This window comes from Anomaloglossus baeobatrachus, chromosome 2 (genome assembly GCF_048569485.1).
Source record: "Anomaloglossus baeobatrachus isolate aAnoBae1 chromosome 2, aAnoBae1.hap1, whole genome shotgun sequence".
In the NCBI taxonomy this organism is placed as follows: domain Eukaryota; kingdom Metazoa; phylum Chordata; class Amphibia; order Anura; family Aromobatidae; genus Anomaloglossus; species Anomaloglossus baeobatrachus.
The window spans coordinates 240,414,321-240,434,719 of record NC_134354.1 but is presented as its reverse complement, the minus strand read 5'-3'; the positions used below and the strand labels follow the sequence as shown (position 1 = coordinate 240,434,719).

The following is a 20,399-nucleotide window of genomic DNA, read 5'->3' as shown; positions in this document are numbered from 1 at the left end:
GTGTGTGTGTGTGTGTGTGTGTGTGTGTGTGTGTGTGTGTTGCTACTGTACTGTGACCCCTGGGGTCCAGGGCGTCACACAGGCATACTACTTCTTGTGTTAAATTAATTATATCAGGTGGTGAACTTTGATTTTTTTGACTTGTTGAATGATCCCTGGAACAGTCAGTTTTTTAGTGAACACTGATGAAAGGGGCCTGTTTAATATCTCAGTCTTTTCTTTGTCCTTTATAATTAACTTGTTATATTTTAAGGGGCCTATACCATCCTTTGTTTTCCTTTTAGCATTAATATATTTATAAAAAAATGTTAGGATTTATTTTAATGTCCTTGGCGATTTTTGTTTCAGTAGCTAATTTTGCTTGATTTCTTTTCTACATTTCCTATTTATATCTTTATACTCCTGAAATATTTCTGTATTCTTAGCCTTAAATATTTTTTTTTTTTTTTTTTTTTTAAAACTTCTCTTTATTAGGTTTCAAAATACAATATGTACAGTGCCTTACGAAAGTATTCGCCCCCCAACCTTTTCCCACATTTCAGGCTTTAAACAAAAAGATAAAAATCTTAATTTTATGATGAATAATCAATAAGTGGGACAATTGTGAAGTTAAACGAAATTTATTGCTTAATTTGAAACTTTTTTAAAAAATAAAAAACTGAAAATTGGGGCGTGCAATATTATTCGTCCCCTTTAAATTAATACTTTGTAGCACCACCTTTTGCTGCGATTACAACTGCAAGTCGCTTGGGGTATGTCTATCAGTTTTGCACATCGAGAGACTGAAATTCTTGACCATTTTTCCTTTACAAACAGCTCGTGCTCAGTGAGGTTCGATGGAGAGCATTTGTGAACAGCAGTTATCAGCAGTTATCAGCTCTTTTCAGAGATTCTCGATTGGATTCAGGTCTGGACTTTGACTTGGCCATTCTAACACCAGGATACGTTTATTTTTGAACCATTCCATTGTAGATTTTGCTTTATGTTTGGGATCATTGTCTTGTTGGAAGACAAATCTCTGTCCCAGTCTCAGATCATTTGCAGACTCCAACAGGTTTACTTCAAGGTCCTGTATTTGGCTCCATCCATCTGCCTATCAATTTTAACCATCTTCCCTGTACATGCTGAAGAAAAGCAGGCCCAAACCATGATGCTGCCACCACCATGTTTGGCAGTGGGGATGGTATGTTCAGGGTAATGAGCTATTTTGCTTTTACGCCAAACATATCGTTTGGCATTGTGCCCAATTTTGGTTTCATCTGACCAAAGCACCTTCTTCCACATGTTTGGTGTGTCTCCCTGGTGGCTTGTGGCAAACTTTACACTTTTTATGGATATCTTTGAGAAATGGCTTTCTTCTTGCCACTCTTCCATAAAGGCCAGATTTGTGCAGTGTACGACTGATTGTTGTCCTATGGACAGACTCTCCCACCTCAGCTGTAGATCGCTGCAGTTCATTCAGTGATCATGGGCCTCTTGGCTTCATAATCTGATCAGTCTTCTCCTTGTTTGAGATGAAAGTATTGAGGGACGGCTGGGTCTTGGTAGATTTGCAGTGGTATGATACTCCTTCCATTTCAATATAATCGCTTGCACAGGGCTTGTTGGGATGCTTAAAGTTTTGGAATTTTTTTGTAACCAAATCCAGCTTTACACGTCTCCACAATAGTATCACAGACCTGCCTGTTGTGTTCCTTGATCTTCATGATGCTATCTGCGCTTTAAACAGAACACAGACTATCACAGAGTAGGTGCATTTATACGGAGACTTGATTACACACAGGTGGCTTATATTTATCATCATCAGTCATTTAGGACAACATAGGAAAACATAGATCAGAGATCCTCAATGAGCTTCTGGAGTTGGCTGCACTGAAAGTAAAGGGGACAAATAATAGTGCACGCCCCAATTTTCAGTTTATTTTTTTTTTTTACAAAAGTTTAAAATAAGCAATAAATTTCCTTCAACTTCAGAATTTTGTCCCACTGGTTGTTGATTCTTCACCATAACATTAACATTTTTATATCTTTATGTTTGAAGCCTGAAATGTGGGAAAAGGTTGAAAAATTCAAGGGGGCCGAATACTTTTGCAAGGCACTGTAAATTTCCTTTGAATCAATGTAACGTTTAAGAACTCCTCAGTTTTATATTCTGGCATGACCTCCCTCCACTTGAAAGGCCCTTCAACTCTTGTCTCCCACGACCGATGTGATCTTAATCTTGTGTGACGCCCTGGCAAAACCAGGTAGTCACACAGTACAGGCCCCCGCGTAACACCATCCCACACAGGGTTACACACAGCCGACCTGAAACCCTAGTCACCTCCCCCAGGCTAGGAAATGCACACCAGTGGACAGGATCAGGCGGATGGAGAACACCCACCTAGGGGTCTGGAGAACCGGGGTAGGAAAAAGCAGTAGTCTAATGCCGGCATCACACGGGACGGTCTATCATGCGATCGCACGAGCGATCGTACCCGCCCCTGTCATTTGTGCATCACGGGCAATTAGTTGCCCGTGGCGCACAAAGTCGTTAACCCGGTCACACGCACTTACCTCCCAGGCGATGTCGCTGTGGGCGGCGAACATCCTCCTCCTGAAGGGGAAAGGACGTTCGGCGTCACAGCGACGTTACACGGCAGCCGGCCAACAGAAGCGGAGGGGCAGAGATGAGCGGGACGTAAACATCCCGCCCACCTCCTTCCTTCCGCATTGCCGGCGGGACGCAGGTAGGCTGTGTTCGTCGTTCCGAGGTGTCACACCTAGCGATGTGTGCTGCCACAGGAACAATGAACAACCGGAGCACAGAAGGAGGACCGACATTTTGAAAATGAAAGACGTGTCAACGAGCAACAATAAGGTGAGTATTTTTGCTCATTCACAGTCGTTCGGAGGGGTCACACGGTACGATATCTCTGACGATGCCGGATGTGCGTCACTAACGACGTGACCCAGACAACATATCGCCCGATATATCGTACCGTGTGACGCCGGCATAAGTCTGAAGTTCAGGAGGAGAAGAGTGGAGTAGTGAGGAGGAGAAGCTCAAATGCAGGAAAGGAAAGGCGTCTGGGTTGGAGCTCCAGCGTACTGGCTAGGTGTCAGACGGTGGTCCGTGTGTTAGGAGACGGGAAGACGGCTGCCGAAGATCCGAGATGAACCGGAGCAGGGTTGGAGCCCGCCGGTACCGACACCGGAGAACCGACCCAGAAACCGTGCACAGAGGGGGTACTTGGACCCTGAAGCCAGGACCGGAACCAACGGCCTAGCTAATTAACCAATTGAGGGCAGGATTATAGGTCCTGTCCCAACCAAAGTCCCAAAAGCAGACAACCACCCACCGAGAGGGATAGGGCATCCGCCAGGGCCCGGGAGATCCCAAGGGTCAGCGTCAGCGGGCAAGGCTCCCAACAAAAGGACCAGGAGCGGACTCCAGTGTTTCACACCGGGACGTCCAACACACCAAACACAGAGTGCAGAGGAAAGTGACACAGACGAACAGCCCGGGTGTGGGACCAGATACATCCGAACGTGGCGGCCGGCCACCAGCACCGTTTACAACAAGACTTGTGTGATTTATTCAACTGTCAGTAACCTAACATCCCCCAGTCTAACCAGGCGCGCCGGGGCAACCGTCCCTACCCACGGAGGGGTTAACATCCAGCTGCCATGCCATCGACCCCGGGAGTCCCACAACAGCAGCGGTGGTGCTACACTTCACCACACACCGTGGGTGGCGTCACAGACAGTTTACGGCAAATCCCATACAAATACGTCCCCTTTTATTTGAAGTGTCTGCGCGACCCCCGTGTCCGGTAGAATCCCTTGAGCCACACTGCGGATCCGAGCAGCCCGGCTGCTGGCACGGGGGCGGCACACCTGCATATACTGTATGTGATTAGTTGAGAAAATCTGCATCTTAGCTTGTCTCAGAAATGTATCTAGATCTGTCCCTCGTTCAAGAAGTGGTTTATTAGCAATGCATTTCTGTGCAACACTGCGTGCTTGGAGGAATAGAAAAGGGTTTCCAGCAAAGGCTTGGAAGCGTTGTGACAATGTCTCCTATGAGAATATTAAATACCCAAACAGCAAAAAGGGTACATATAAAGCACCAGGCTTTGAAATAAAAGATAATGACTAGGGCGGACCTTGATTTGGGCAAAAAAAAATAAAAAAAAAAAATACAAAATTTATTTAAACATGGTGGCAATAGACACATACACTATCAACTCCATGGATCAGGTCAAGAATACCTCACAGGATATCATTAAGAAATAATCACACATACAATGTATTTCGTGAACCCTTGCTGGGAACTCCATATGAATCGGTGTTGATATCCCCTATGTGCTATATATAGTACTTGCATAGCTCTGTAATGATGGCTGGTCAAAAGCCACAAAAGACTTTCAATTGCAAAAAAAATAAAATAAAAAAATCTTCTTATAGGAATGGTGCAGGAAGGCTAAGTAGCCTAAGAGAATAATGAGCACCAGGGGTGGAAGCCCCAAAATAGTTTCCAGAGCAAAGCATGAAGGACCAGGAGTGAAAGTGTAGCAGCCAGACGCGTTGCGACAGTCATGCTGGCTTCATCAGGAGAATTTTTTTTTTGGCAATTGAAAGTCTATTGTGGCTTTTGACTAGCCATTACAGAAGCTCTGCAAGTACTATATATAGCACATAGGGGATATCAACATCCTATGTGTTATTCTTGACCTGATCTATGGAGTTGATGGTGTATTATCTTTTATTTCAAAGCCTGTTTCCTTATTTGTACCCTTTTTGCTGTTTGGTCCCATTGTTTGGTACATGGCACATGGCTTTATTTAATTATTTAGGTCGTGCCTAGCCTCCCTCTTGGTGTTTGTATTAAATACCCAGGGTCAAGCAAGTCTGCTACAAAGACACATATCTGCCTTGCCAGTATATTCTACTGTAACGGCGTCTTGCCCTTGAGGAACCTCGGGTTTCTATAAAAGGCTGGAATGGCGAATCCCAAGCGCTTGCTCCACACAATTTCCGTATCTTTCTCAATGTTTGAATTGTGTGCCATATTGTTGGAAGCTCCCTGATCTCATTCGGAATTTCCTCACCCTTCAAATACATCAAAGCTGTTAATTCACTGTGTGGATATAGTTGTTGTTCCATTTGAACATTGGCAAAAAAAGATTTCCCAGTATTCCAATCCAAAATGTAACGGAAATTTGCTGCAAGGTTGTACCTGCCTAAATCCGGCATGTTGATGCCCCCCTCCTCCCTAGTTAATGGCAGCTTTATCAGACTTATACGTGTACGCCCCTTTTGCCCCCAAATGAATTTGCGAAAAGCGGTGTTTAATAATTTAACATCTGTTTTATGCAACAGAAGGGGTAATGTTTGAAATGGATATAATATTTTAGGAAAGGCTACCATTTTAATTAGATGGCATCTACCTGACAATGAAATAGCTCCAGGATTGGAGTAGCTGAATCAAGGATGTAATCAGGGGTTTGCAGTTGTCCTTATATAGCGTTGAGGGATCGGCCGGTAGCTGAATGGCTGGGTATCTTAATGAGTTTGCGCTCCATTTGAACAGGAATGAAAAGCTATCACTCCTTTATGATTTAAAAAGTGTTAGTGCCTCTGATTTACTGTAGTTGGTTTTAAACCCAGTGGTCTCTTTAAAGTCCTTTAACATGTTCATTTTCCCCGGTATTGCCTGCATAAGATTAGCTATAAATAATAAGATATCATCTGCAAAGGCCAGAAGCTTTATTGATGTTGAGCCTACCTTTGCTCCATGAAACGATGGTAGGTTTTGCAGAGCCCTCAATAAGGGATCTAGAGCTAGGTTGAAGAGCAGGGGCGACAACGGACACCCCTGCCTTGTCCCTCTTTGAATCTCAAAAGGCCGTGAAGATGTATCATTTATTGAAAATTTAGACTGAGGCTCCTTAGAAATCATTCTAATTGCTTCACAGAACCAGGGACAGAACTGTCTAAAATCCAGAAGACCATGCAGGTAATACCATGAGACTGTCAAAAGCCTTGTCTGCGTTCAGGCTTACTATTAACTGTTTAGTGTGTTTATGTGGTCTACCATATGATATTACCCCTATCGCTGTAATAATGTTATATGTGACAGATTTGCCATGTACAAATCCTGTCTGACAGGGGAGTGCGAGGTCCGGGATTATCTGCTGTAACCTTGTTACCAGGATTTTGGTAAAAATTTTAAAATCCGAATTTAGTAGAGATAAAGGTCTGTAGCCCTCTACCTGTAGGGGATCCTTGCCTGGCTTGGGTAAAACAATAATACTTGCTTGATTAAGTCCGTTTGGGATTGTTTTGGTTTGGACTATATTATTAAATAATGCACATAGATGGGAACTAATTGACGGTCCCAAAATCTTATAATATTCGTTGCTGAATCCATCTGGCCCCGGAGCTTTAGCCATTTTTAAAGTGTCAATGGCTTGTATAATTTCTGATATATGTATGGGTTTGTTAAGTAGAGTTTTTTGATCTGTTGTTAATGATGGGGACAATGGTTCTTGCAAGAAATTTGACTCTCCATTCCTATCTCCTGTGATACCAATGTGATATGACTTAAGACTGAATGTGATTTAGATAGGGATCATAATCAAAAGATAGGAGTGATCCCAGATATTATTTGACCTATCAATAATTCAGTATCAAAGAGATGTCCTCTGGATAACCAATTTCACTATGATGACCAAAGAATACATGTCAAACAGATCTTAAGATAATGAGGAAGTAACATTTACAGTTCCACTTACCGGAAACTTGTGGTTGGCTTAAAGACAGGTGTAAGGAAGCTTGCATATAAAATGTACGGCTCATTGTAATATTTCACTAAAACTATGGTCAACTGTGGTCGGTCAGTTGTCAACTGGCAGGATGTACAAGTAAATGTGCAGGAAGCTGCTGGTGCCCACAGCAGTTTGTGGTCAAGTTACATGAACATGACTCAGCTGTCACATGCTGGTGACCATTTAAACACAACCTACAAAGTTTTCCTATAAAAATACACCGGACTCGCTTAATGTTAGGGAAACCTTCCAGGACATTGAAGTGTACACACTGCTCCTGTGATGCAAGACGCCATGTTGTTTCCTTATCATTAAATCGAGTCCTTCCAATGTGAAAGGATTGCTACAACAAACGGTAATGTTGATGCATATTTCTGTTATTGTATAAGATTCTATGCTAATGCCTATATGTACCATTGACTATTCATGTGCTATTAAAATAAATAGTATCTGGCTAAAAAGAATATTAGTATTCGTGCCTGATTAGGATATCAGTGAGCGCTTCGTAAGTACGGGCTTTCAGCCCCCTTTTTAGTAGAATTTAGCAAGACATCTCCCGATTGTGTCTTATACAGAGAACTAAAGAAATCTCTGAACTGTTCCAATATCTCCCCATCCTTTGACAATATTGTGCCATCCTTCTTTTTTATTCTATCAATTCTATTGGCTGTTCTAAAGGGTTTTGTAAGGGATGCTAATAACCTGCCCGGTTTATTACTCCATTTGAAGAATGTGTTTTTGGTAGTCTAAATTATAGTGTGTTTTCATGAGCCAACTTATCCACTGCTTCTTTTGCGTCCAAAATTTTTTATTTTTTTTTGTTTGGTACAGGGGTTGTTGTGGAGTTTAAACTATTTGTCTGCTTGTGTAAATAATTTTTGGGCCGATAATGTTCGTTCCAATAATTTTTTGCGTTTATGGCTATCATAGGAAATTATATGGCCTTGTACCACCGCCTTGAAAGCTGCCCAGAACAGATTTGTGTTTTCTCTGTGCTCGCTGTTGTCATTCTCGTAAAAGCTCCAATAATTTTGTAGAGACTTTTTAAAATCCTCACAATGGTATACATGTGATGGAAACCTCCAACTTCTTTCCCGTACTGGTTTTGTAAGTGAGGTTTTAAAAGTAATTGGCGCATGGTCCGATATGTGTATGTCCAAAGTATTGGAAGACATCAGATGTGACAACAGTGAGGTACTTAACCAATAATCTATTCTAGCATGTGTATTGTGAACATGTGAATAATGTGAGTAATTTTTATCTATTGGGTGTTGCAATCACCAAGAATCTACTACCTTAACATGATCAGCCTTAAGGCTATGTGCGCACTTACCGGATTTTGCCGCGGATTTTTCGCGGATTTGCTGCATGTTTCGCTGCAGAAAATGTTCATAACATCTCTGCAGTGAATCACCAGCAAATCCTATGGAGAAAAAAAATCCTGTGCGCACTGGGCGGAATTTGACAGCTGCATGTTTTGCTGCGGGAATCCCGCAGCAAAAACAAGTGCATGTCACTTCTTTTCCGCACATCGCTGCGGGATTTCACTCCATTGACTCAATGTTAATCATGAAATCCCGCAGGGAATAACGCAGGCAGCAAATTCTGTGCGGTTCACTGCGTTTTCCTGCGTTATTCCCTGCGGTATTTCGCGGTTTACCTCCAGTAATGTACATCGCCTGTCTGCGGTTTTGCAGGGAAGTGATGTCATTACAGGAAGAGGAAGCCGTGCAGAGTAAACACAAACACATCACAGACACACAGATCACATCACAGACATAGAACACATAGACACAGACACATAGAACACACATAGAAAGAAAACGGAAATATAGAAAAAAAAGAACGTGGGCTCCGCTGTATATTTACCGTCCAGCCGAGGTAAGCACACAGCGGCGGCCCGGTATTCTCAGGCTGGGGAGGGAGAGGGGCAGGGGTAATGTCCCCCCCCTCACTCCCCCTCCGGCAGCCGAGAATATAAGCCGCAGCTGCCCCGGCACTGTCGCATCCATTATGCGGCAGCACCGGGAGTGTCCTCGGCTCTTCTTGCCACCGTGTAGCAGTGGTGGCAAGGTAATAAAAGGGTTAATGATGGTGGGGGACCACCGCCATTAACCCCAGGCTTGATCATGGCAGCGTCTATGTGACAGCTGACATGATCAACCCGTAAGTAAAGTGAAAAAACACAGACACCGAAAAATCCTTTATTTTAAATAAAACCAACAAGCCTCGTTCACCATTTTATTAACCCCTCCCACACCAAAGCTCCGGCGTAATCAACAGCTCCGGCTCCAGCGTCCTGCACTGCTGACATCCAGCCGCGACTGTCACAGACACAGGCTGAATGCAGCAGACAGCAGAGGTAATTACCGGTCATTTCCCACGGCCGGTAATGTGAACTCACTGCCGACCGTGGGAAATGCAGCGATCTGTCCTCTATCTATCCCTCTATCTATCTATCTATCCCTCTATCTATTCTTCTGTCTATCTACTATCTCAGAATTAAATGACTTTTTTTTTTTTTTTTTTTCTTCAATGTGCTTTATTGCATTGAATGCAATAAAGCACATCCCAACCCGCACGCGGCAAAACCGCGGCAATACCGCGAATAATACCGCGGTAAAACCGCGGTAAAACCGCGGCAAACCGCATGCGGTTTTCGGGTGCGGTTTCCCGCGGTTTTTTACCGCGGGTGCGGTAATCTTTGAGAGCATGCGGAATTTACACAAGGAAATTTCATTTCCCAGTGCGCACAGAGCCTTAAGATTTTAAAATGCCCTTTGTTGTTTTATTATACTTTGTACAGTCTTATTTATCCATAGTAGTTTTTTTTTTATTCCTGGACATTTTATTACTAGAGGGTATAGGTTTTTTTACAGGACTCTAGGAGTATATAATTAAACTTACCCCAATTATGTTCGATATCCCCAGTTACCATAACATTGTCCCAATCTAAACAATTAAACTTTTCCCTTAATTTGTTGAAATCAGCTTTCCTAAAATTCCAGGTTTTAGCATTTCCTTGTTCCATTGAGTTCTATTAAATATTTGTGTTTATTCATCTTAAGTTTCAAAACTGATAGCAGTAGAAGAGATCACTAAATCAAACTGTCTGGCTTGCCTCCTATATTTACTGCTGACATAAACTGATAGACCTGTCTCAACATGTTCTGACAGGATCGGACATGTCCAGTGGAATATTCCCAATATATAATGCAGCATTATAAGCGAATAGGCTTTGAATATAGTAGTATCATGGAATACCCTAATATTCGCTTCGCCGAATATCCGGCGAATACCTCGCCGCTATTCGACTATTCGCGAATGTTCGACGCCCAATGTAAGTGTATGGGAAACCAGAATAATTTACGTTGGACCCAACGGTGACCTGTGGTGACTGAGGAAAAGGCTGAAATCGATGGGAAAAGGCTGAAACAGTATGGGCACAGCCTGCAGAAGGTGCCTCACTGCATTTCTGGTGTCTTTAAATAACGTGGTCAGAGCAGCACGTGGCGTTTACGTAGTCGCCAGAACAGCTCTCAAACCAAAGTAAAAGAGGGAAAATTGCTAAGAAACAGTTTCTAGTGCCTAATCACTGTAATAAAACGTCAAATCAAGCCCCGACCTCAAAAAAACCCCAAAATGTTAGCATATGTTCACACGTTTCGTTTTTTATATTTTTCATTCTTTTTCGATTAGAAAGAGCTGTAACTTATACATTATATTGGGGTCTGTCTCACAAATTTTTTGGACAAATTTGACAGCACTTTAAAAAAAATCAGCTACAATGTGCCCATTGGGATGTTGACCTTGCCCTCCTCCTCCTCCACCAGCACTACCGGCTCCAGTGGCCCTCTATTCAAATGCAGAAAGGGCCACTGGCTGTCCTCAAATATCAGACTTCTTAGGGCTCTTAGGTGGGCCCTGTAACATACATTGGGGAGGGATGGCAGTCATTTGTAGTTTTCTGCGTCCCCTATATCATTAGTGTGAAAGTTGGAATACGTACTCCATAAACACTTTACAGTGTTACACTTTACGGTGATTCCAGGTAAAAGAAAACGTATCAACTACTGAGGACTCTGACTTCTTTTAACCCCTTCACGACCGGGCGATTTTTCAGTTTCCGTTTCTTTTCTTCGCCATTCTTCTGAGAGACGTAACTTTTTTATTTTTCAGTCAATATGGTCATGTGAGGACTCATTTTTTGTAGAACGAGCTGTACTTTTAAATTAAACCATAAGTTTTACCATATAGTGTACTGGAAAGCGACAAAAAAATTCCAGATGCAGAAAAATTGCACAAAACGTGCGATCGCACTATTGTTTTTGAGATATTTTATTCACTGTGTTCACTATATGGTAAAACTGATGTGTGGGTGCGATGCCTCAGGTCAGTGCGAGTTTTTAGACACCAAACATGTATAGGTTTACTTTTATATAAGGGGTTAAAAAAAATACTCGGAAGTTTGTCTGAAAAAAGTGGCGCACGTTTTACGCCATATTCCGTGACCCGTAGCGTTCTCATTTTTTGGGATCTATGGCTCAGTGACTGCTTATTTTTTTCGTCTCGAGCTGACATTTTTAACTGTACCATTTTTGCGCAGATGCTACGTTTTGATCGCCTGTTATTGCATTTTGTGCAAAGGTTGTGGCAACAAAAACGTAATTTTGGCGGTTGAAATTTTTTTTGCCGCTACGCTGATCAGATTAATTGATTTTATATTTTGATAGATTGGGCGTTTCTGAACGCGGCGATACCAAATGTGTGTATATTTTAATTTTTTTTTTTAATTCTTTCATTTTCAATGGGGCAAAAGGGGGGTAATTTGAAGTTTTAGGTTTGGGGGTTTTTTTAAACTTTTTTTTTGTTATTTTACTAGTCCCTCTAGGGGGCTATAGTGATCAGCAATCCGATTGCTCTGCCCTATCTGCTGATCACAGCTACACAGCTGTAAACAGCAAATACGCTCACTTTCTGATTCACTCGGCTCCAGGCCAAGTGAAACTGAAAGTAATTCATGTATAGTACAGAAGTTATCACATGACCCTGTGCTACCATGACAACCACCGGAAGTCACGTGATCACATCACATGACTTCCGGTATCAGCCGGTAAGTAAAAGTTTACCGCGATCGCGATTATAATGGCGCTGTCACATATTGACAGTGCCATTTAAGGGGATAAACGGCACGGGCAGATAACGATTCTCCTCGTGCCTAGCAGGCACACATCTCAGCTGTGAAAATCAGCTGAGATGTGAGCCGATTGCGGCATGCTGGCGGTGGCAGACCGCGGGCAGTAAGATTATGACCGCTAGGACGTAATATTACTGTCCGCGGTGGTTAAGGGGTTAAACAATTTTTTTTAGGGTGATTACATTATTTTTTCCTCATAATTGAGTGATTCCATAATCTATCCCAGTTTGATTTTAAAAAGTAACAGTTACTGGCTCGCACATTATGTTTTCATGATTTTTTTAGTGTTTCTTAAAGCCAGAAAGTTGCCATTTGAAATGACTTTAGTTTAGTGCCATATCTGTGATCTGCTTTTTTAAACAAACGTAAAACAACTGAATGAACATTCTCAAAGCCAGGTGAGTCCATAATTTTTGACAGGGGTTGTAGTACACAACAGGAGCACATTTCCAGGATTAGGATTTTTTTTTTTTTTTTTTTAAAAGGGAACCTGTCATCAGAAATTTAGGTTTAAACCTAAAAGTTTCCCCTTCTGCAGATCGTGGGCTGCATTCTAGCAAGGTTCCTATAGTTTTTGTGCCCCCTTTTAAACCAAATTAAATACTTTATAAAGTTGTACCTTTTGGTATGCAATTTTTGTAAATTATCCATGGGGGCGGGCTCTCTGGTGTCAGTTACTGTCCCTCCTGCCAATTTATGCGGTCCCCCAACGCTTCATTTCATACATTAGGACGCCTCCCACTGTGCCCGAAGTCCCGCGCATGCGCCGTGCGACTGTGCACACAGTGACGTGTGTGTCGCAGGCACGAGGTTATGGGCGGCGCTGTGATTGCATCAGCAAGTGCCCGCCCATAATCTCATGCCCGCCCTTTCCCCTCTGCCTCCAGCGTTCTGCGCAAGCGCTGGCCAGATGACCCGACCTCACCTCTCATAACCGGTGGTGTCCTGCTCCGCTCCTCCCATCTATTTCCTGCTGCAGGGTAAGATGGGAAAGAGGTGACGTCGGGTCATCTGGTCAGCACTTGCGCAGAACGCTGGAGGCAGAGGGGAAAGGGCGGGCACAAGATTATGGGCGAGCACTTGCTGATGCAATCACAGCGCCGCCCATAACCTCGTGCCTGCGACACACACGTCACCAGCGGTCACTGTGCACACAGTGCACAGTCGCACAGCGCATGAGCGGGACTTTGGGCGCAGTTGGCGGCGTCCTGATGTATGAAATGGAGCGTTGGGGGACCGCATATATCAGGAGGGACAGTAACGGACACCAGAGAGCCCGCCCCCATGGATAATTTACAAGAATTGCATACCAAAAAGGTAAAACTTTATAAAGTATTTAATTTGGTTTAAAAGAGGGCACAAAAACTATAGGAACCTTGCTAGAATGCAGCCCACGAGCTGCAGAAGGGGAAACTTTTAGGTTTAAAGCTACATTTCTGATGACAGGTTCCCTTTAACACAACAAATAGTGGAAATTATTATTCCAATAGTAATGTATTAAAATTTACTCTGTGTGTGGAATACGTCTTTAGAAAAAAAGGTGACAAATATTCACAGCAAAACCAGTTCAGGAGAAAAAAAAAAAAAACACTCAACTTACCATTAATACAATTTGTCTGTGATAAGAAAATCAAGAAAACTGTCCAAATTCTTCCAACTGTATACCCTACTGGAGACATTTTGTGTGAGGTCTGGAAAAGAAAAAAAAAAAAAAAAAAATACGGTATATATCTATAAATGCATTTTATACACTTTTTGCATTAGAATGCTGATAATCAGCATAGAAATAAAACTGTACATTATGCAACAGATGAGATTTCCTTGCTAGAGAATATTAAAATAAATTTCTTTTGGAATTAATTATATTTCTATAAAACTATTATGCCCTTAAAAATATTTACAAGAAATAACCAGTTAGCAATTATTCTCTGTGTATGAGAAAAACGGTAGCTCAGTGGGGGGGAGGTACCACTTTTTGACCGGAGAGTCTATCATGCATGAATGTAGCTGCTCCAAAGTCTAAGGAATTGACAAAGAAACAAGTTCATCTACGTGTGCTACTCCTAAAAAAAAAAAAAAAAACAAAAAAAAAACCAAGGGACAGAAGACGCCCCCATCCTACTGATTGTGGGCTACTCTGAAATCAGATCCATTAGTTGTCTCCTACTCAGTCCCTGTAACCTCTATCCACTAACTCTTAGAAAGGCACCAATGGAGTAATTTTGTGCTTGCCAGTCTAATTAGCAGGTCCAAAAGGAATACACAGGATTTCAATCTGTCACTTGTGCAGAGATCTGGCCTTTGCTACAAAGGCTCCCGGTTGCGTCTACGTAGTTTCTGCCTGATGGAGCAACTTGGCAGTGAGGAGACAACAAGCCTGGTCAAAACCAGAGGGACATTACCAAGGACAAAATTAACAGACAGCAATTAGAACAGAAATGGAAACAGGGTCAAACCCAGAATGGCGTGATGAAAAAGACAAAATTTGTAGGCAAGCGAGGGGTTAAAAACCTAAGGATACCATTGGCACAAAAATAATATTTTTACAAACAGTGCAATTTTATTATCTAAAATCAACCACTAAGTTTCAGTCTCAATCTTCATTCATTTTCATCCCCGCACATTTGTATCTTATGGGAGTGAGCCTCCTAGTAATATGGGGTATCTATGTACTTAGGAAATTGCACAACAAATTGTGATGTTCAATATCTCCTTAAGGCTACTTTCACACATCAGGTTTTTTTCCATCAGGCACAATCCGGAAAAAAACAGGTAAAACGGATCCAGTACCGCATCCGTTTAATCCCCATAGATTTGCATTGTTACCGGATTGTGCCTGATGGCTTTGCATCTGTTTTTTTCCGGATGCGGCAAAATTAATTAAAGCGGCGGCCGGAGGCAACGTATCTTGTAACGTTTTTTTGTCCGGCAAAAAAACCGCATCGCACCGGATCTGGCGCGATACAGCGTGTTTTACAATGGAAGCCTATGGACGCCGGATCTGGCGTAATGCGGCAAAAAACGGATGCGGCTGCCGGATCCGTTTTTTGTAAACTGAGCATGCTCCAATGTTTTGAAAAAACGGATCCAGCAAAAAAAAAAAAAAAAAAAACAACGGAGAAAACGGATGCAAAACGGATTTTTTTTACGCATCCGGCATAACGGATCCGTTAAAAAACGGATACGGTTTTTACATTTTTTTCCGGATCCGTTGGATCAGGAAAAAAAGGATTGTGCCTGAATGCAGAAAACTGATGTGTGAAGGTAGCCTTACCCTTCTGAAAAGAAAAAAATTTGAAGCTCAAGTAACATTTTAGTCATTGAAATGTTAATGTCATTTTTCCACTTTACATCAATTCCTATGAAGCACTTTGAGTTAACAAGCTTTCTCACTGCAGATTTGAATACAATGAGGGGGGCAGATTTTAATAGAAAAAAATTGCAAGCAAGAGCCTATAACACACAGACCCCTCAAATCCACTTCAAAAGTGAAATGGTCACTAAATATATAGGATTTGCATATTTCATTGAAAAAAAAATTAAAATTGATGCCAATATTAATAATAATAATATGTCTTTTAACATGCTAACAAAAAAGTTGTTCCAATAACAATGCTGATGTAAAGTAGACATGTGTTAAATGTTACTTATTAACTCTTGTATGGTATGACTATCTTGTTAAGGCCGGCTGCAATAAGCGAATTGAACTCGGGCCAGTCACGTTCACAAATCACAGATATGACTGGCTTTGAGTGCAGCTCCGCGTGCTCTTTCAAATAGATGAGTGCAGAAGCTATCAGCAAATTACATGCAGTATTCTGGTCCGTAAATCGGACCAAAGCAGTGCAATAAAGGAACTTTATCTTACAGACAATTTGACAGAGGAGTCGTTCACTTGAACAGCCCAATTGATTAACATGGGTCAGTGTGCTGTCCATGTGCTATCCAATCAATTATAGAGAACACAGCATGTGGAAAAAGGTTCTCTGCTCATGAGACCAAAGTAGAACGTTTTGGGCTAAATACAGAACACTGTGTGGTGGAAAACGAACATCACTCTGAAAACATAATCCCCACCGTCAAAGGCCTCTGCCACACTTCCGCAAACAAAAAAAAAAAAAAACAACGTACGTCTCACGTTCCGTTTTGCAGGTCCGTGTTCCTTTTTTTATGGGCGTTTCTCCGGTACATGTGACATCCGTGTGATGGCGTATGCTCGCCGTGTGTGTGCGTGTGAAATGTCTGTGTATGCGCGAGATACGTACGTGTAGTGTCCGTGTGGTGTACTTTTGAAAAGATCCGTGTGTGTTGCAAAATGTCGTTGCTGCATACCCGCTGACAGCAACGTGCGATGAGAATGAACTCGGATGAACTTCACCCGACTTAATTGTCATACCACGGCTCTGTCTGTGTGTGGCGTCCTGATTAGCGGTCACCCGTGAAGGACTTACCGGTTACCGATAATCCCGAGTGACTGAAGTTAGTGGCGTGATTATCACTGCAGTCACTGTATTATCTCCCTGCACATGTTGGGCAATTACTTTTAGCCTCGTTAGCATAAGTGGGGCGACCCCTTACACACCCACAGGATATTTAAGGGCGGTAGCTTTGAAAGTCCTGTGCTTTATGCCAGGCCCAGACACAACATGCTGGAGGTCCATTATACTGAAGGTAAAAACATACGGTTTTTGGAATATACACTAGGTCTTTTTTCATGTGTGTTTTAGATATAATCCGGACCACCTTGCTCATCTTTGCAGTTCTCTTGACCATAGTCCCCTGAGGAATAAGCAAATTATGAAACGCGTTGGGAGGTCTAAGAGCACATCAGGTCAGATGGTTGCCAATTGAGGGGTAATGTGAGGCTATAACGATTTGCCCCCCCCCCCACCCCTCTATCAACTGTCTCTTTTTTTCTCTTTATTTTATATAGAGATTACAGTAAGTGCTGTCTATATGACCCTGCTGAACACGGTTTATGATACTGTGTATTGCGTCTGACAACTTCTTCATTGTTGTCCTTATTACCATCACTACGGAGGGAGGAATCCCCCCTCCGTGTGAAGTTTGTCCTTATTTGGTAATTTAAGGAGCCCTACATCTCCTCCATTTTATTGGGTTGGTTTAACAACCATAATTGTGTGGTTTAATATTTTTTTTTAACTACTAGCCATTAAAGGTTATATTTTAATTGTTACCACAGTTCGTATACTATTTGCTTGGCTGTTTTTGAAAATTTTGTGAAGCAAACGACACTAATTATTTTTGCCATCCTGAGAATACCAGCCTCCAGCCGTGTGGCTTTACCCTGGCTGGTATCAAAATTGGGGGGGACCGCATGCCGTTTTTTTTTAATTATTTATTTATTATACTGTACGATACAGATACGCCCACCTGTGGCTGTGATTGGTTGCAGTGAGACAGCGGTCACTCAGCATGGGGGCGTGTCTGACTGCAATAAATCATAGGCACCGGTGGGCGGGGAAAGCAGTGAATATGGGATTGAATAATGAGCGGCCGGCATTTTCAAAATATTAATACCCACCGGAGGTTTTTAACAGCTATGTAGCGCCGCGCTGGTGATCGGGGATCGGTCAGTATGCGAGAGATGACCGACGGCCAGAGAGAGGGAGAGACAGACAGACAGAGCGACCATCTGACAAAGAAAGATACCGCCCAACCGACAGAGGGAGATTGACCGATATCGCCTCCAGAATTAAATAAAAAAAACGCACATGGACGGTACGGGTAGCACACTGACATGCTACGTGTCACATACGTGCAGACACAGACCCATTGACTTTAGCGGGTCCGTGCCTGCGTGATGCCGGAGGAAAACGGACATGTTGAGCGTGTGGAAAAACACACACACACGTACAAACGACACGGACACACGTTCCGTGTGGTTACCTGTGTGCCTGTTACCATAGGGTAACATTGGTGTACGTGTCTCCGTGCCTCCGGTACATGCAAAAACGTACCAAACACGTACCGGCGGCACGGATGTGTGTCAGAGGCCAAACATGGTGGTGACAGCAGTTGCTGTGGGGAGGCTTCTCTTCAGGGGCAGCAAAGCTGGTCAGAGGTGATGGGAGACTGGATGGAGCTAATACAGAGTAATCTTGGAGGAAAACTTTTAGCAGCTGCAAAAAAACTTGAGACAAGGGCATAGGTTCAGCGTCCAGCAGAACAACAAATCTTAACATACTGCCAGAGATACAATGGAATGGTTTAGATCAAATCATAATAATTTGTTTGAATGGCTCAGGCACAGTCCAGACCTAAATCTGCAGCGAGACTTGAAAACTGCTGTTCCCAGACACTCTCCGTCCAACTTGACTGAGCTAAGAGCTATTGTGTAACGAAGAATGGGCAGAAGAGACATCACATAACCCAAAAGATTTGCAGCAGCAATTGCAGCAAAAGGTGGTCCTACAAATTGTTGGCTCAGAGGGGCTGAATACAAATGCAAGTCACAATTTTCAGATTTATCTTTTTAAAATATTTAGGACAGACTAAATTACATACCGATAATGGGATTTTCCAAAGCCATTGACGGCACCACATGAGAGGGGAATCTTCCCCACAAGGATAGGATACCTACTGAATAAAAGGCCAGCACCTCTCCCCCACACCAATTGTGTTAGAGCATGGGAGGACCTCCCATATAGTTATATATACTCTGCTCCAAAAAAAAATAAAAAAAATAAAAGGGAACACTTAAACATCACAATGTAACTACAAGTCAATCACACTTCCATTAAATCAACCTGGCCAGTTATGAAGCAACACCGACTGTCAATTTCTCCTGCTCTTGTACAAATGGAGCAGACAACAGGTAGAATTGGTAGGCACATAGCAAGACACTATAAATGGAGTGGTTCTGCAGGTGGTGACCACAGACCATTTCTCGGTTCTCATCCTTTTTGGCCGTTTTGATCACTTTTATATATTTTCATTGCCATCACCCTAGAGGTAGCATGAGGAGTTGTCTACAACCCACAGACGTTGCTCAGGTAGTGCAGCTCATTCAGGATGGCACATCAATGCGAGCTGTGGCGTGTGAGAGCTTTGTTGAGTTTTTCCCTTCCTTTGTGGCTTTTCCCCTCTTGGCCGTCCCTCATTATTACCTCTTGTCGTTTGGAGTGCTTTGTATGATTGCTGTTAATTTTACTCTTGTGTCTTTAATCTAGAGAGGAACTAGCATCCCGCTGTCCTGCGCACTATACAGGGCTAACTCCAGGGAAAGACAGGGATAGGCACGTGATCAGCGACGGGGTGAAAGAATCCATATACGGACGTTAGGGAATGCAAGGATCAGCCTCAGGTGAGTTTAGGAGATGACCCTGCTCTCCTTTCACTAGTGCCAGGACCCACCATTGTATCATGTACCTTGCGTGTTGCGGCACTCGCCGGAGGTTACCGTGAACCTGGTGGAGCCCCAGTAGTCACTGCATGACAGTAATTTCATCTTTTCCTTTCCCCAATGACAGCACCACATCAGAGATTTACACAGAAAAAATCCCATTAGGGAGGAACCACCGCTTGTAGAACCTTTCTTAAAAAGGAAAGGTTGTTAGAAGACTGCATATCCAGTCTATAGTGCTTGTAGAAGGTTTAAGGAATGGAACCAGTCACTGCCTTACATATCTGATAAACACCTCTGCCTTCTCAGACCAGGAAGTTGTGACTGCTCAAGTAGAATAAAGGGTGCTTTACATGCTGCGACATCGCTAGCGATCTTGTTAGCGATGTGACACGCCAGATCGCAGATGTGATCTGCCGAGATCGCACATGTGACCAGCGCTATAAAAATGACCTATGTGCGATCTCGGTAGATCGCATCTGCGATCTGGCGTGTCACATCGCTAACGAGATCGCTAGCGATGTCGCAGCATGTAAAGCACCCTTTAGTCTTAATGTTTACCAGGCCTGAATTACCACAAAATAAGTAGGCTAAAGGCGCTGTCACACAGACAGATACATTTGTGGCAGATCTGTGGTTTCAGTGAAATTGTGGACAATCAGTGCCAGGTTTGTGGCTGTGTACAAAATGGAACAATATGTCCATGATTTCACTGCAACCACAGATCTGCCAAAGATTTATCTGTGCGTGTGACAGGGCCTTTAGCTAATGGTCTCCCTAATTCATCCTACTACGCTTTGAGACCTTTAGGCCTCAAGCAACCAACTTCCTCAAAGATCTTGTAACATATAAGATCATGATACTTTTCCTCCTTAGATTGCTAGGCTTACTGCAAAAGGAGGGCAAGATAATCATACCTGACTTCTATGGAATTTAGATGCCACCTTCAGAAGGTAGTCTGGGTCTGGTCTCAAAACAATTGTCATGACCTCATGCTGCATGGTCAGTTTCCGTTGTTGCTGAA

General features: G+C 42.9%; 1 protein-coding gene across 5 annotated transcripts in view; it reads right to left on the bottom strand.

The window, feature by feature from the left end:
• The window catches only part of LOC142291293 (C4b-binding protein alpha chain-like), a 187,875-nt gene that overhangs the window by 146,825 nt on the left and 20,651 nt on the right, over window positions 1–20,399 (bottom strand). For all 5 annotated transcript variants that reach the window (XM_075335729.1, XM_075335726.1, XM_075335728.1 and 2 more), the window contains one exon: window positions 13,610–13,700. In XM_075335729.1, the coding sequence (XP_075191844.1) occupies window positions 13,610–13,688 (79 nt within the window). In that variant the 5' untranslated portion in view covers window positions 13,689–13,700. The remainder of the gene's footprint in view (window positions 1–13,609; window positions 13,701–20,399) is intronic.